The sequence below is a fragment of the Myxocyprinus asiaticus genome, chromosome 37 (assembly GCF_019703515.2).
Source record: "Myxocyprinus asiaticus isolate MX2 ecotype Aquarium Trade chromosome 37, UBuf_Myxa_2, whole genome shotgun sequence".
In the NCBI taxonomy this organism is placed as follows: Eukaryota; Metazoa; Chordata; class Actinopteri; order Cypriniformes; family Catostomidae; genus Myxocyprinus; species Myxocyprinus asiaticus.
In genome coordinates, this window is record NC_059380.1 from 4,479,020 (window position 1) to 4,494,604 (window position 15,585).

A 15,585-nucleotide genomic window follows, 5' to 3' on the forward strand; every position below is an offset into this window, starting at 1 on the left:
GGCAGACCTCTTGCTGCTTTTGACACCGGCTAAAATCCAGGCTTTACCAGGAGTGGAGCCAGCCGAATACTTGTGTTTTTCTTTTAACTGAGCCCTGTGGTCTTCTACAGGTATTGGGACAGAACTACAACCAGTACAAAAATAAAAAATTAAATGTCCTTTCACTCCAGTTGTTTTGCATTGAATCTCTTTTCATTGTGCTTTGCATCTCTGGCCATACACAATATAGCAAATCAGTTCTGAACTTCTCTACAATAGGAAGTTTTGCTTTTGGTTATTCAGGCACAATATGTACTCTTGAGAAGAAAAGGATACAAATAGCCTTAAATTGCTGGCAACATTGGTGGGTCATCATTACAGTGAATTCTTGTGGCAGTGTGGACTTCACATCTAGCTTCCAATAAGGTGAAAATGGCCTGTACCAGATCTAAGTATGGTCTCCTGGCTTCCAGCAATAACACAAAATAGAGGCACTTATGCTTGGAGACACATCCATGAAAACAAGCTATCAGCCTCTATAAAAAAAACAACTCATTTACGGTAGTGTTCACTCTTCGAATTTAAGATTTTCATGCTCGAAGACCACCTTGAGTGGATGAAAGCTCACTGTTCCGAGAATATTTTTCAAGTCCATGCATGTGAGGAGTCCTTGCAGATTGATAAAGAAGAAAGAGAAAAAATAGAAGCAAGATACATTTGTGATGGACCCTTTGTCATTTTAGTTCAATAATTAGCCTGTGAGGTAGTTTTCTTTTTTTTTTTTTTTTTTTTTTTTTCCTGCTTGTTGATTTTCATTGGTTTTGGGTCCTCCAGCCCACTTTTTAACCCTTGTACATCAATAAAAAAAAAGTTACTCAGAGGTCCTTCGAGGACAAAAATGTCCACGTCAAAAAAACTGCTATAATAATATGATATATTAATATTATTTTCAACTTTCATTGAGTTAATTTTTTTAACCAACATCAGTCCTGATCATAACTACCAAATATTCATTCATTTTCAGGATTTAACCCTTTAAATGCCAGTATGTTTATATAATGCCACTGTTGTGTATATATATATATATATATAAACACAAAAAATGAATTATTTTCCATATACTAAATGCTAAGGGGAATTTTGTTTTTTGGATTATCACAGTCTGGGATATGTCAATGATTAGCAACAATATTGATTTTGATGCATTATTATTTTTTTGTGCAGTGTCAGATTTAAATAAATAAATAAAAATGTCTGCGTCAAAAAACTGCCATATAAATATTATAGATTAATATTATTTTCCACTTTCACTGACTTAGATTTTTTTAACCAACATCAGTCCTGATCATAACTGCCAAATATTCATTCATTTTCAGGATTTTAACCCTTTAAAGGTCAGTTTATTTACATAATGCCACTGTTGTTTTTATACACACACACACACACACACACACACACACTTCTCAATACACACATACAAAACACACCACACCAACACATACCAACACGCCCAATTTTAGCTGCATCATTTACTGGCCTGCAGTGCTCTATAATACAGCAAACAGAAAATAGGAAAAAAGCATGTATTTGCTCCATAGGCTAAACATGAAAAAAATTGCACCATCTGGTGGAAAATATAAAAAATTTACATTTTGAAGCCAGGCCTCTGAAATGAAAGCACAGTATCATAGAATTCATGATTTTATGCTTTAATGGCCAAAATACACACTTTTGGCTTTAACACAGCCAAAATGATCGAAAAAACAAAAATGAAAAAGACAAAAATGTCCCGAAGGTCGCACAAGGGTTAACCTATTAGTGATACTGCGTGACTGCTAAATGAAGAAAGTAGGTCTGTTTGGTCTTGAGTTTTTTTTACAGTAAACTTTTTGAATAAACAGAACCTTATAGACCCCATTAAATCAAAACTGAAGTATTGTGACTTGTAGCTTATTTTAGCTTTGAATCCATCTATATTCTAGTGTACCAAAATGAACTTTTAGCACAAATACGCATTTAAAATTTACAGTATTTCTCTTACGGGAAAAAATATTGATGTCTCATCTTGCACTACAAAGATTTTTATCCAGTCAGATGCTTTCTTGAATGAGAATGTTCCTCCCCCGTAAAGTGTGCAACAGTGTGGTTCCAAAAGTAAAAATCCCATTAATTTCCTCCATTGGGGAATTGATTTTTAATGATAACTCATAAACGTTTTAAAAACAGACCTACCATGAGCTCCGAAGTTATGCTTCAGTTGAAGCCATCTGTCCACGTTATTTCAACAATTTTTTTAAAACTCCTGTTTAATAGCACAGTTTTTGGTAATGAACTACACTACCCATGATCCTTCAGGAAACAATCCACCAATCAGAAAATCAAACCACGGCAAAAGAGCCCAGCAGCGACCGCCCATTTCCATGACGTACTACGGATGGCGCACTCTCCCTACAATCTCAAAATACTTATATGTGTATTTATCTAAATATTTTGCAATTAAATGTAAATATATTGTTTCTATACTAATAATCAACAACTGTAAAAGAATAGTTTTATACTTTTCCATAATTTTTAATTCAGTTATGTAATCCGCAAAGCTTTTTGGGACTGTAACTCATTCCCTCATGACAAATGTTACCTTTGACTTTTTGTCCAATTATCAAATCAAAGTTTGCAATGTTGTGATTTACCATGGAGCCGGCTGGTTTGTTTCATGGCTAATAAATTGTTTATGAAGGATTTTATGAAATCTCTGTGGAAGAAATGAATGGGCAAAAAATACTTCCGGAACCAGGACTGCTGTAAAAGTGAGCAGGCACTGTACTCAACCTGAAACAGACTAGCAAGTAGCAAATCATGTTTCACAGCTGTGATGTAAACTAAAGGTTATTTAAAAAAAAAAAAAAAAAAATTAAAAAAAAGCGATGAGCCCTTCAATATGTTCCACCCAAACTTCCTGTTTCAGTGAAAAAAATACTTTAACAAAATTATTGGAATGAAAACATAACATTTCAAAAAAAATTCAAAATGTACAACAACTACTTTTGTGTTTATAGTTAGCTAATTCATGTGTCTCAATCATAATCACATTCTGTTTTAGAGATTTGAGGTCCATCAGGACCCAATGATGAGCGTGGCCCACATGGTGCGAGCTGGAGGGGGCGTATGGATGGCATTCTCAGAAGGTTCCTCTATACGCCTGTTCCATACTGAAACCCTGGAGCACCTGCAGGAGATCAACATTTCCACACCATCCTCCTTTTACAACCCCAGTGAGTACCTCTCTCTCTTTTAATACACAATTCAAAGGGCTTTCACACACGCTTGATCAGCGCTTGTTTCCGTTTTTTCTTTGAACGGTTTCTTATCGGCAGCTCTTATGATAAAAAGGTTATGATGGAGAAGTTTTTTCGGAATGGTTCCTGTAGACTGGCTCTCCAGGGACAGACCGTGAATAAGTATCTAACTTAAGACCCCGCTGAGCAGTAATGGAGCTGCAGGGTTAGAGGCAGGAAAAGTCACATTAGAGAGAAGGCACAATGGCACAGACAAAGCTTGCCGTATGGAGTGTTGCCATAGCAATGCTCTTGTCATGACTTCAGCAGATGTGTTGGTATTGTGCCAGCATTTGCCATGTTTCCTTTTCTTCATCCACCTGGTCTTTAACTTGTCTGTTCAACTTCACTATTCGTTACCCCTCTATGTGTAACTTTAACCATCTTTATCTCCATTGGGTCCTCTTAAATTTTTGCCATCTTTTCGAATTCTTCAAACTCTGTCAGAAGCCATATTCAGATGGTAATTGTTTTACACAGGGACGTGAGGTAGTTTCAGCATTTACAAGAGACAGTTTGTGATTTTATTTCTGTCCAAACTGGAAATATCACACCACCCTGGAGAAAATTGCCTGGTGTATTTTAACAAACACCAGGGTCATATGGTATTTCGATTCCCATCTGAATCGATATCTTTGAGTTTGCAAGGTGGACATTTTTCCAGAAATCGGTTTAAAATCATTATTAACCACGTGGCAAAGCCAAAATTTGCGTAGTAAAAAGCAGTTTAGTATTTTGTGTACTGTTTAATAGAGGCTTACATCAGAGAAATGTTTTAAATTTTATTTTAGTTGCCCCAGACTTATATTATTGTTTGTGTTTCTTCCCATGACCAATTTTGTTGAGTGAAGTGAACAGATATCCACTGCTTAGTGTGTAGGGGGGCAGTGAACACTTTGTAGGGACCCTGCTATTCAAAACGCAGCTCATGTGAATGACTACATAAGTAGTACACTTCCGGATCTGTTGGATGACAAAACTCATTCATCTTTAGTGAATACACCTTTTTTTTTATGGTGAAGGAGCCATGCAAACTTTCCTTAACTGACATCTCCCTGAGAAATACTTGCTGTCCGATTAGGGCAAAAGCTATGGCACATGTTCGAATCCAGTTTAGGACAAGTCCTGTTCCCTCTCTCTCTCTCCCCCCAACTTCTTTGTCTATCTCTACTAACAAATAACTGCTAAAAAAGGGCACAAAAAATCACAATATGGTAAACCAGCCTCCCTTTTCTGGTATCTGAAATATTTAGCAGCAAACGTCACCATCTTTGCTCCCTCTGTGCGGTAGGAGCTTGTGCAAACATTCATTACGTAAGCAAGGACACAGCGCCGTTTGTAAATAGTTTTAATATTGGCACAGTGAATTGACGCCTCAGTGCTCGTCACAAATCAGGCTATATAAAGAGTAATCTGGGTGGCATTGCTTCAGTAGGCCTACCTTGCTATATCCTCTTGAGCAGAATGATTCCTATCTGGCTGTCTAATAATGTTTGATTTCACTTGAATGCGATGTCTACTTTTTAGCTCATAGAAATCACATGGTCCTCCAGTTGTCACAGACAGTTGTGATTAATTTGAATAGCTATAAAAGAGAAGAACGTAAAGAAAAGCAGAGCAGTAAGTTAATGTCAACTGGTTTGCTACTACAGCTGTGTCTCATTAGCATGCTATGAAAACAAAAAGAAAAGATACATGTCTGAATTATGGGAGCATGCGAAACATCAAACCTGTGGATCAAAGTTAAAGCTGCATTTTAGAAGATACTTAAAGGAGATAATGCTAGTTTCGTGGCTGAGACACTCGTGAAAGTCCTGTGACCCTGAGGCTATTGTTGAACTCAGGCAGCTAGCTGCATTTAAATACGTAGTGCACGTTTAGTGAGGTAACGCTGCGATTACAAGTAATGCCAGGAGAGCTTACGGTCCACAGAGAACAAAAGTTAAAATAAGTTTTGGCAGATAACTTCTCCTTTTGTTTTAATGGAGGCCCAGAGAAGATCCCATTGGCCTGGATATGCTAATTCACAGACATCACATATAGCGAGACTGATATGGTTATTACAGATCAATGGCCTGCAAATCTCACAGGTTTTCTCTCAAGTGATGGGTGATGAATTAATTATTGTCTCAAAGTCAACCAATTATTCTGCAGTTGCTCCTCAGTTGGAACCTTCAAACATGATAAGCATGCCAGATGTTTTTTTTTTAAACACTATGAGGCCAAATACTTTTTTGCTAATATTGGCTTTAATAGAGGGTAGATGAAATTATAATGTACCGCAGTGGTTTTCAAAGTCTTTGGCAGTGGGCCATCTGACAAAAGTAAAATAAAAAAGTGAATAATAAATAAGATCAAGAAAATAGCAAAAAAACAAACAAAAAAAAAAAACAAAAAAAACACTTTGTTTCACTGAAATACAACCGAACACCTCAAATTTTGCTAAGCATTGTGTATACAGTATAGTCACATAGTGTTATATAATCCCATTAGATCTAATTTACTTTCTATCCATTTATTTTACCAGCAATAATATCTGCACAAAGTTTGCTTTTGACATACATATTTTGATGTGTTTGGCTTTTTTTTATCAAGTTTTTACCTGTCTTGAGTAATGAGTCTGCTTTATTTTAATTACAAAAAAAAAACAAACAGTAGTAGCTACTAAAATAAGTACTGTATATTGAATATTCCTCTTCATTTTCTCCATAAAAATATATGGATAGCTATGGGGATTTTTTTTTATTTATTTTTTTATAACCACAATTTGAATCTTGAAATTTAAAGTCACATTTGAATTTATTAATTTAGCTGGCGCTTTTATCCAAAGCAACTTACAAATAAGGAATACAGCAAAAGCGATTTATTTTATTAAGGAGGTAATAATACGAAAAGTTCTGTAACACAAAGTTTCAAATTGCTCAGAGAAGTACAACTTTTTTCTTACATTTTCCCCATGTTAATTCACGGTCACAGTGGTAGAGTGTTTGTATGAATTCACAAAGGCGTGATTGATGAATTATGAATGAATGAATTCATACGGCCTGCTAAGCTGTCAAATATTTGTCTGTTATTATCGTTTTCATTTCTCTTTGAATCAGTGGTGTTGCCAGAAACAAGGCTTTGGGTGTGCCAAGGGAAAACAGGGTGTGCAAGAACCGAAGCACAATACAGTGACATGTAGCCTACCGTTGACCATTAACCATTTTATTAATTTCCTTTTAGCTCTAAATTTTTTAGCCATGTGTTATGTCATAATGACTTGACTTAAACTGATGCCACTCAAAGGATTAGGTTGGCATGTTAGTGTATCCAAATACACTAATATATAAGAAAAGAAATAAATGCGTGATGCATTGTGTGGAACAAAAGAACGCACAGAAGTAAGAACATTCAAAATCTTTACTGAACATTCTTTGCATTTATGGAGTAAATACAGGGATCTTTGTTTTATACATGAATGCAAATATAAACAGAAAAATAATCCTGATGTTACATTAATATGTAACATCAATATGAATAAAGGATAACATGTCTGACTTGATGCACACTAACAAACAGACGTTGATTAGACCGTTCATTTTGTGTAATAGACAACTGTAAATCATCTAATGGGAATATTTAGTTACTAAAACAATATAAATGAAATCTGTCATGAATACACAAATACACAAATGTAATATAATGGTGAATAAAAGTCACTTATTTTGATCAAATTGATGTATACAGTTATGAAAAATGACAGAAAGCCAAACTAGATAGCAAAAACTTTATTTAAAGTGTGCACTTGTTTCATCAGACTCACATGCAAGAGCTGCAAATTGCAAGAGCGCACGTGTAATCTGACACGGCCTCTTTAAAACATTGAGTACTAATATATATTGTACATTATAATCAATTATTAAATTAATTAATTGGTGTATTGAATTTTCATCTCCAACATCAATGCACCTCTACTAAGTGTCCATGAATGTAGAAAAAAAAAAAAAAAAAAAAAAACATTTTGGTGTGCAAGCAAACATTTTGGGTGGCATTTGCACACCCTGGCACACCTGTGGCTATGCTACTGCTTTGAATACAATTTAAATGTGTGCTCTGTGCATTTATCATCATTCCACATGCATCTGTTCTGATATCTCTGAAAATGTCAAACTTTGAAAACCACTATATCCTTATATATTTGGTCAAATCCCTGTCCTTGACTTCCTATCATAGTTATTGACAAGGGCACCCAATAAATATGTAATACAACTCAACGTTAATCTGCTCTCAAACCCAGCATTTTCAGCTTTAGCGAATTCAAATGCCTAGCCATACAACTGCTGATGTATATGACAATCTATTATTAGAGTGATAACTCTTGCACAGGTAAGGAATGTATAAATAAGTGAATGTTCCGCAGAACTGGACAGCTGACATTTCTAAGAAGGAATTTTACCTAATGCAGTTCCTTCGCTAATGTTCTCTCATGACCTTCAGTGATTTCCTGTTGACTACCTTGCATAATGCAAATGTTTCATTTCCACATTAACCAAAGTCTCCCCAATTGCTATAGCAACCTAAAGACAGCATGCCATGAAAACGAATCAATTAACTACTTGCTGTTCGCTTTTGCAAAGTGAATGTCATTATTTGAGCACGCGACCACCATCCATACTGGCTGAAGCATTACAATGAACTCTCTGCTGTGCTGCTATTTCTCCCCCTACACCACTCAGATTTAATTACAATTTGCAGTTGAGATTAAAGGCTCTTTTAGAGGTCTGAAGGTACAGGGTCAGAGATTAGGGTACTGTGAAAAAAGAAATTTAAATGCTCCTGGTTGCTTTCATCTGTCAGCTGAACACAAAGGTTTATTGCCGAATGTTGAACAACACATTACATATGGCTATAATTGACTAGTTAAAGCAAGCATATGAGAGAAGCACAACTACATGGGAAGGATCATCATCAGTTTGCTATGAGTCTCCAGAGAAACAATGATTGTTGATATTAAAGCAAAAAAGTTCAGAGCAGTTTAAAAAGAAGGGTAAAATACAGAACAGAATAAAAAAAATAAATTGTATTAGTCTGAATAGATACAAAAAGACTGTATGTAGCGTGGGCTGAATATCAATTGGATGAATCTCACACTGAAACATGTCCAGGTCACATTTCACCCCAAAAATAAAGAAAAGCAAGCAATTAAGATTTTTCATGTTGGGACATTTTTATAACAATTGAGAACATTTTATTGTAATATTTCTGGATGGTTTACGTTTTCTTGCAATTCTCATTATTCTTAATGGTAATTTTCATGAGAGTCTCAATTAATAAATTAGGACTCTAAAAATACTGTAATACCATTTCTTTTATTTAATTAGCAGCAATTAAAGGCAATACAACAAACACTACTAAGATGTTTAAAAAATTCACAATTTAAATATATATCATTATTTTTTACATTACTGTAATGAGAATGTAGTTTTTATTATTTATTTATTTATTTGATTTACAGTAACTAGAATTGGCGGAAATTTTACTTAATTGTCTAGAAAATGTCACAATGCAAAACATCTTAATGGCCTCAAAATAGTCTTTGTTTTCTTAAATATTTTATTATTATTATTATTATTATTATTATTATTATTATTATTATTTTGTTGTGAAATGTGACCTGGATACATTTTTGACAGGCTTTGTGAGGTTCATCCGACTAGTGACAAGCTGAGTTCAGAAAGATTATCAGTTATACAGTAGTAACTGTATTATTATTATTTTATTTTTTTACAGGTCAAAAGAGCATGAGAGTTACCAGCCTGCTGATCTCCCAGGGACTGCTGTGGGTGGGCACTGCCCAGGGCATTATCATCACCCTGCCTGTGCCCAAGCTGGAGGGCATCCCCAAAATTACAGGTACACGGATGGAGGCGCTTCATGATACATAACTGTCTTTAGCGCTTTTGGAAAGTCTTCTCCACAATGATAAGACAATTGAATAAAGATAGTTAGCTATTTGTTTAAGTCCTGTGCCACTAGTGGCATCAAATGGAATTGCAATCTGTTTGTTTGAGCCCACACAACAACATTAACATTAACAAATAGCATACGTCTGGGGCAGGACTACCTTTTTGTCTGAATAATGGCAGATGGAGGGAGTGTCTCAAACTTGGTGCTGATAGTGCCACAGAACTTCACCTTAAATTCCCAATCAGGTTTCACAGAATCACGCTACTAAACCTACACTTTTGCAAAGTGATTTTTACATGGCTCATTATACGTATCATGGCAGTTTCCTGTGGAAATTAACAGTGGAGGTGCTACAACAACAATTACTTGTATTCACTTTTACACAAATCACAAGTAAAACGGCAGATTATCAGTTCATAAACACTTACTTTTCTCTCTGTTCCTCACACAATGTTATCTTATGACATCTAAACACTTTTACTATAGCGCATGACTTAACATTAGCATTATGTTAACAATTACATTTACAAGCTTGTTCAAGGACAATCAAATATGCGGTAGCTCAACTGATAGAGCATTGCACTTGCGATGCAAAGGACCAGGGTATAAGTCCTGAAGAGCATGTGAGTCGACACTTGAGCCGAAAGTATCATAGAAACACCACAATTACGTGGTTGCTTCAGCAATTGTGTTTTTCATCTCATATTTGCTTTTGAGACACAATCAGTTAGGTTTAGGTTTAAGGTTTAGGGTAGGGACCTTAATGGAGCATTAACCTTAAAAACCTCATCTGTTTGGGAGAACATTCAACTCTCCTGAAAGCTGAAAGCTCCTCATCATACTTGAAGCTGGTGTACTTGGTGACGGCCTTTGTGCCCTCAGACACGGCGTGTTTGGCCAGTTCACTGGGCAGCAGCAGATGCACAGTGGTCTGGATCTCTCTCAATGTGATGGTGGAGCGCTTGTTGTAGTGAGCAAGATGAGACGACTCACCAGTAATGCGCTCGAAGAGTTCATGATGTCCATCGCCTTGGAGGAGATATCGATGTCAGGATGAACCTGCTTCAGGACTTTGTATACGTAGATAACGTAACTCTCCTTCATGGACCTCTTGCGCTTCTTTCCTACCTTACTGGTGGTCTTAGTGACGGCCTTCTTGGATCCCTTCTTCGGGGTGGACTTCGCTGGTTCAGGCATTATAATGCGATTGAGTCCATTTCTAAGTACAATCAATCTGGGAGACAGACTCCTTAAAAGCCAGGAAAGTTGCATCCCCGCCGCCTCGTACCAGGTATGGGCGGTGCACGGGAGATCACCAGGTGTGTGATGTGCCAATGCCACACAGTTGAGATTTCACCTCGGATGTGCTGTAATAAGTATCATGAACCACGTAATGTCATTTTGCAAAAATGTTGCCACAGTCATGTCATTTTCATGAGATCAGGCTGCGAAGTCCATTTTAATCTATACAAATGGGAATTATTAATCAATGTAAATTTTGTTTTACATGGCACAGGTAAGGGGATGACGTCACTTAATGCACACTGTGGACCTGTGGATTTCTTAGTTGCCCTGTCCAGCACTCTGTCTCCTGATCTCTTAAAGCGAGACTCTGTGGTGGAAGGGCATGATTCGGCCTGTGGCGTGGAGGACCATAGTGACTCTTCTTCTCAGGAATCTCTGCAGCAGCCCAGTATTTCCGTCCATGGGGATGGCAAAGGGAAGGGACGGGGAGTGTTGCTACAATACCGCCTCCGCTCCACCACAGGGTTACCTGGGCAACCATTAACTGCACGAGGAGGCGAAGCCTCAGACTCCTCTTTAGAATCTTTGGAACACAGCATGGAGGACGGCTCTATTTACGAACTCAGCGACGACCCGGACATGTGGGTCAAGGGGCGGCCCTGTGAGCGGGAGGGGGCGAGAAGGGACAGGGTTACCTCAGTAGCAGTTATCTCGGGGGGGAAGGGCTTTCGACGACTGAGGGAAGGCTCGATGGGGGCCATTACAGAAAGCACCCTTATGATCTGGCAGCTTCCACTTACGGTTTGAGCTGGAATAATGTTAGGGTTGGGCAAAATTCAGAATTAAGTTCTTGAGTTGGAATTTGCACAGGATGTTGAAAGGGAATGACAGGAAGAGAAACCACTGAATTGCTATTCAAAGAAATTCAGCAGTCATACAACATTTTTTGCGGCGAAATTATTTAACCAATTATGCCCATTTATTATGGAGAGCCAAATTTCTCACAACAACATCATTAAATAAATATTTAAATAAATCAATAAATACATCATGAAATTGCTAATATATATATATATATATATATATATATATATATATATATATATAAAAAATAAAATAAAAAACATTATAACATTGATAATGAAATTAATATGTAATTAGCCACTGGCTGGTAAATGTTCAGATTTCACTCACCAGTAATTCAGTAGTATAATTGCAAAGAAGTTCAGCACCGAGATCCTTTCACTGCATGTTGAGAGTAAAAGTTGGAGTTTGGTTAATTCTATGTAATGTGTGTCCAAAGACAAGATCCACACAATCCATTTGTCATTGAATAGTGACTCTCTTATTATTCTCTGTGTTCTATACAGTCAGTTTTTGATCAAAAACAACAAAAAACAAACATTTAATTGTAATCATGCATAGCACGAATGCTGTAAAGAACCATTAATGTGGTTAATGTGCACAACCAAAACACTTCTGTGAGACGCTCGCTGAACTGCCACTATTCTTAAAGAGACAGTACTGTTTTAGCATGTGTTCTATAGTACAAATTAATGTAAATACTAATAAATATTACAGATTATGCTTGTAAACAACAAACATGCTCTCATGTTTTTTTTTTAAGATTTAAGTATTTTATTTTTGTAACAGAATTCAACAAATAATGTATTTGAGTAATCTTTAACAAAATAAAATAAATAAACTAAAATATATACATTTTTATTCATGTAATTTTGTTAAAATTTACACAATTCAATTTGATGGAATTTTGTTATGAAATTGAAGTAAGTAAATCTTAAAATATTTTGAGTGTGTAACAAATATATATGCAATTTCAAGACATTCAATTTATTTATGGAATACATGGAATTTGTTCATTTTTAAAAAGCTAAGATGTGACCAAAATTAAGAAAAACTGATGATAAATGTAAAATTAATATCTTCATAATGCATTAGCTGAGAGAAAATGTCTTCAAAATTGGCATTAAAACTTCAGTGTACTCATACTGTATAAATCAGGTATGAATCTAATCGAAATCAGAATCAAATCGAGAGCTTGTGATTTAGAATCAGGTATAAATAAAAATCAGAATCAAATCAAGAGCTTGCGAATCAGAATCGACTCAAATTGGGAAATCTGTATCAATACACAGCCCTGCTCAAAGTTCTGTCCATTTTTTATTCATTTAATGGTTTAATTCTGAGTAATTCAGCCCTCTATAATTTATTCACTGATATGTAGATTTATTTTTTTTTATTTTTTATATGATTTATGATTAGATATTTCTCTAGTTAAGTTTTCGCAAAACAATTAACATCAAAACAGATTCTAATTTGCCATACAGCACCACTAAATGTCAACAACATTTCAGTTAAAAATAAATGTTGACATTAAAATTTTGGATAATTTAGAGCAAGTTTTCTTTGCCCACAGTCCATAAAATGAAAGGTAATTTATTTAATATAATAAAATTGATTTGTATAAATTAAAAACAAAATTATGGAAGTGGCATTTAAAATATTGATTAATAATATCAGCTAATCTCTCTGGCAGCACCCCATATTTTGCATGTACAATAACATGTTAACAGGTAAATCATACTGGAAAATGAAAAGTATTTGTAAAGACTACATTCACAGAAATTTCTTTGAATGTCATTCCATTTCATTTCTACTTCCTTAAAGTTACAATTATGCATCCTGTTTGCTACCTCAGTTCAAATTCAGGAATTGATTTGGAATTTAAAATGTATTCTGTATTCAATTCTAAATGGTGCACAACCCTGGTTAACTGGCCATGTGTGGTACAAAATGTGAGGCTCAGGACTCCTCAGTTATTTTATTTTATTTTTTTCCTCAGAAGAGGAATATCTCCTTTAATATGAGTTGTGTGTTAATGTTGGGATCTCAAGAAATCAAGGTCCTCCAGTCATCAGAATGCAAACGATGAGAATATTCTGTGGCCAAAATGCTTCCAGTGATAAACCCACCTTTAATTCTGCTGCATCCTCTATATTACATGTACCTGTACCAGGACAGTGTTTCCTACCAGTCGAGAATCCTTATCCATGTGTTTAACGTCTCAGACAGCAGACTTCACCGTAATCAGGGGCTAAACTATTCAAACAAAATGTTTCCTTAAGGGCCCGAGTCAGGTCAAACTTAAGTGAATAAATTACTTTCGAATTTACTACGTCACAGAGCTGCTGAGAGGTCTTTTTATTCCCCGGTGTCAAAGAAATCAAATCAGTGGAAAGTGAAAAGCAAAGTGAAAGGGATTTCCACGCATCTGTGCAGTCGCTCAGAGATTTCTCTCACCCCTGAACTCTTGATAATGTGAACACACAATTCTGTGTTGAAAATCAAGTCTGTGCAGGTCAGTGCGCTGTGTGTGTTAAAAGCTTGTTTAAAGATTTCAAAATGCTTGACAGGGCCCAAATTTCTATGATGGAGTAAAGCCCAATTAAAGCTCTTTTTAGTGGACACATTTTTTCTTTATAAACATGAACTGAATTGTTTTCACCATATGGCAGTCATTTGAAGTGTCTGCTTAAGTCACTATTACTTAACAGGCAGATTCATCAGCATCTGGTACTGTAGGGGAAAGAGACAAGCACCACTAATTGCAGAAAAGTTGTGGATCTTGTTGTTCATTTGGTCTCATTGAAGAGGTATTCACTGCTGATATGTGTGTAATATTGAAATTCCAACTGCAATCTACTATTGCTTTTCCAGAATGGATTAACTTACATTACTGATTTGCTGTTTGTTAACAGCTTTGAAGGCAGTGCTAAATATCAGAAATTGAAATCCAGGTATAGCTACTGATTGAGAAATAGCTACTGAATAATATAGTTAAGTGTTTTAGTTTTCCACCCCTCAACGCTGTTGTCTTTATCTGTTTTTCACACCATGCAACATTATGAATATACAAAATGTATAATTTGCCCTGGTACTACAAACTTTTGTTTGCATTATAAAAGATACTGTATAAAACATTTATGAAGGCCATAATATCCCACTTAATTTAACAACTGTAGTTGTCATTGTTTGAATATGAAATTGTAAGATGTAAATGAATTCAGTTTAACACGAATAATAAAAATGTAGCATTATCTATCTATACAAAGTAACCATTTGAAGTTTCAATTTATGCCCAGAATGCACTGATTATTTTAGATTTTCTTTTTGTGTGTGCGCTAATAAAACACAATTTGTTAATTCACTGTTACTAGAATAAATACATTTTAAGTCTACCTCTGTGTTTGACTTTTAACTATTGTTCTTATGAACTTTTGTAAATGGCAGCGTTATCAGTGCATACAGTAATCTAAAGTATAAAATGAACAAAATAAGAGAGAAAACATCAATGCTGCAACAATTCTTGGTTGCTGCTAAGCTGTCAAAGTTATGCAGGCCCTTGCATTTCCCCCAAATCTTGTTGATTCCATACAACTTACACAGAGATGGTAGATAAGTATGGTGCATCAAATGACATGCCACACTGGGGAAGGCAAGAAACTGCTTCAAAAGGTCACGACTGAATAAATTAATGATTGTTGGGACAGTAACAAACTCAAGCAAAGCTGCTGCCAGGACATATTATATTTGAAAATGATCACTCAGTTTTGCACACTCAGTTTTATATGTCTGAGCTCAGCAATGGGGTTTTATCTAGCTTGTAATTATTCACAAGTTCCTAATTTTACAGTATCCTTATTTCTCAAATGCAGAAATACCTCATACTGTAAGACCAGAACAGTCTCCTCGTTTGCAGCCCAGGAAACAATTACCATATAATCCTGCAGCACTATAAAATAACTTGGTACTACATCCAACCCTGTCTCATGACAAGTCGTAGTAATAGTACAAGATAGCAAAATCACACAAATTGGCTACAAAAATAAAATGAGTTTAAACCTAAACCTAACCACTTACCCAAACATAAAACATATAGTGTCTAACCTGTTACCCAAACCTCAAACCTGACCATGATTTTAATAGGTAAATAACTTGTGTTCCATGGAGGAAAGAAAACCTCGAGGTTTGGAACAAGATGAAGGACGCATAATAC

The 15,585-nt window shown here is 35.7% G+C and overlaps 1 protein-coding gene across 1 annotated transcript in view; it reads left to right on the forward strand.

Moving 5' to 3' along the window:
* The window catches only part of LOC127427566 (rho guanine nucleotide exchange factor 10-like protein), a 187,234-nt gene extending 172,467 nt beyond the window's left edge, over positions 1-14,767 (forward strand). The window contains exons 25-27 of the mRNA XM_051675204.1: positions 3,080-3,251; positions 9,087-9,209; positions 10,780-14,767. Of these exons, the coding sequence (XP_051531164.1) occupies positions 3,080-3,251; positions 9,087-9,209; positions 10,780-11,315 (831 nt within the window). The 3' untranslated portion in view covers positions 11,316-14,767. The remainder of the gene's footprint in view (positions 1-3,079; positions 3,252-9,086; positions 9,210-10,779) is intronic.
* The last annotated feature ends 818 nt before the right edge of the window (positions 14,768-15,585 follow it).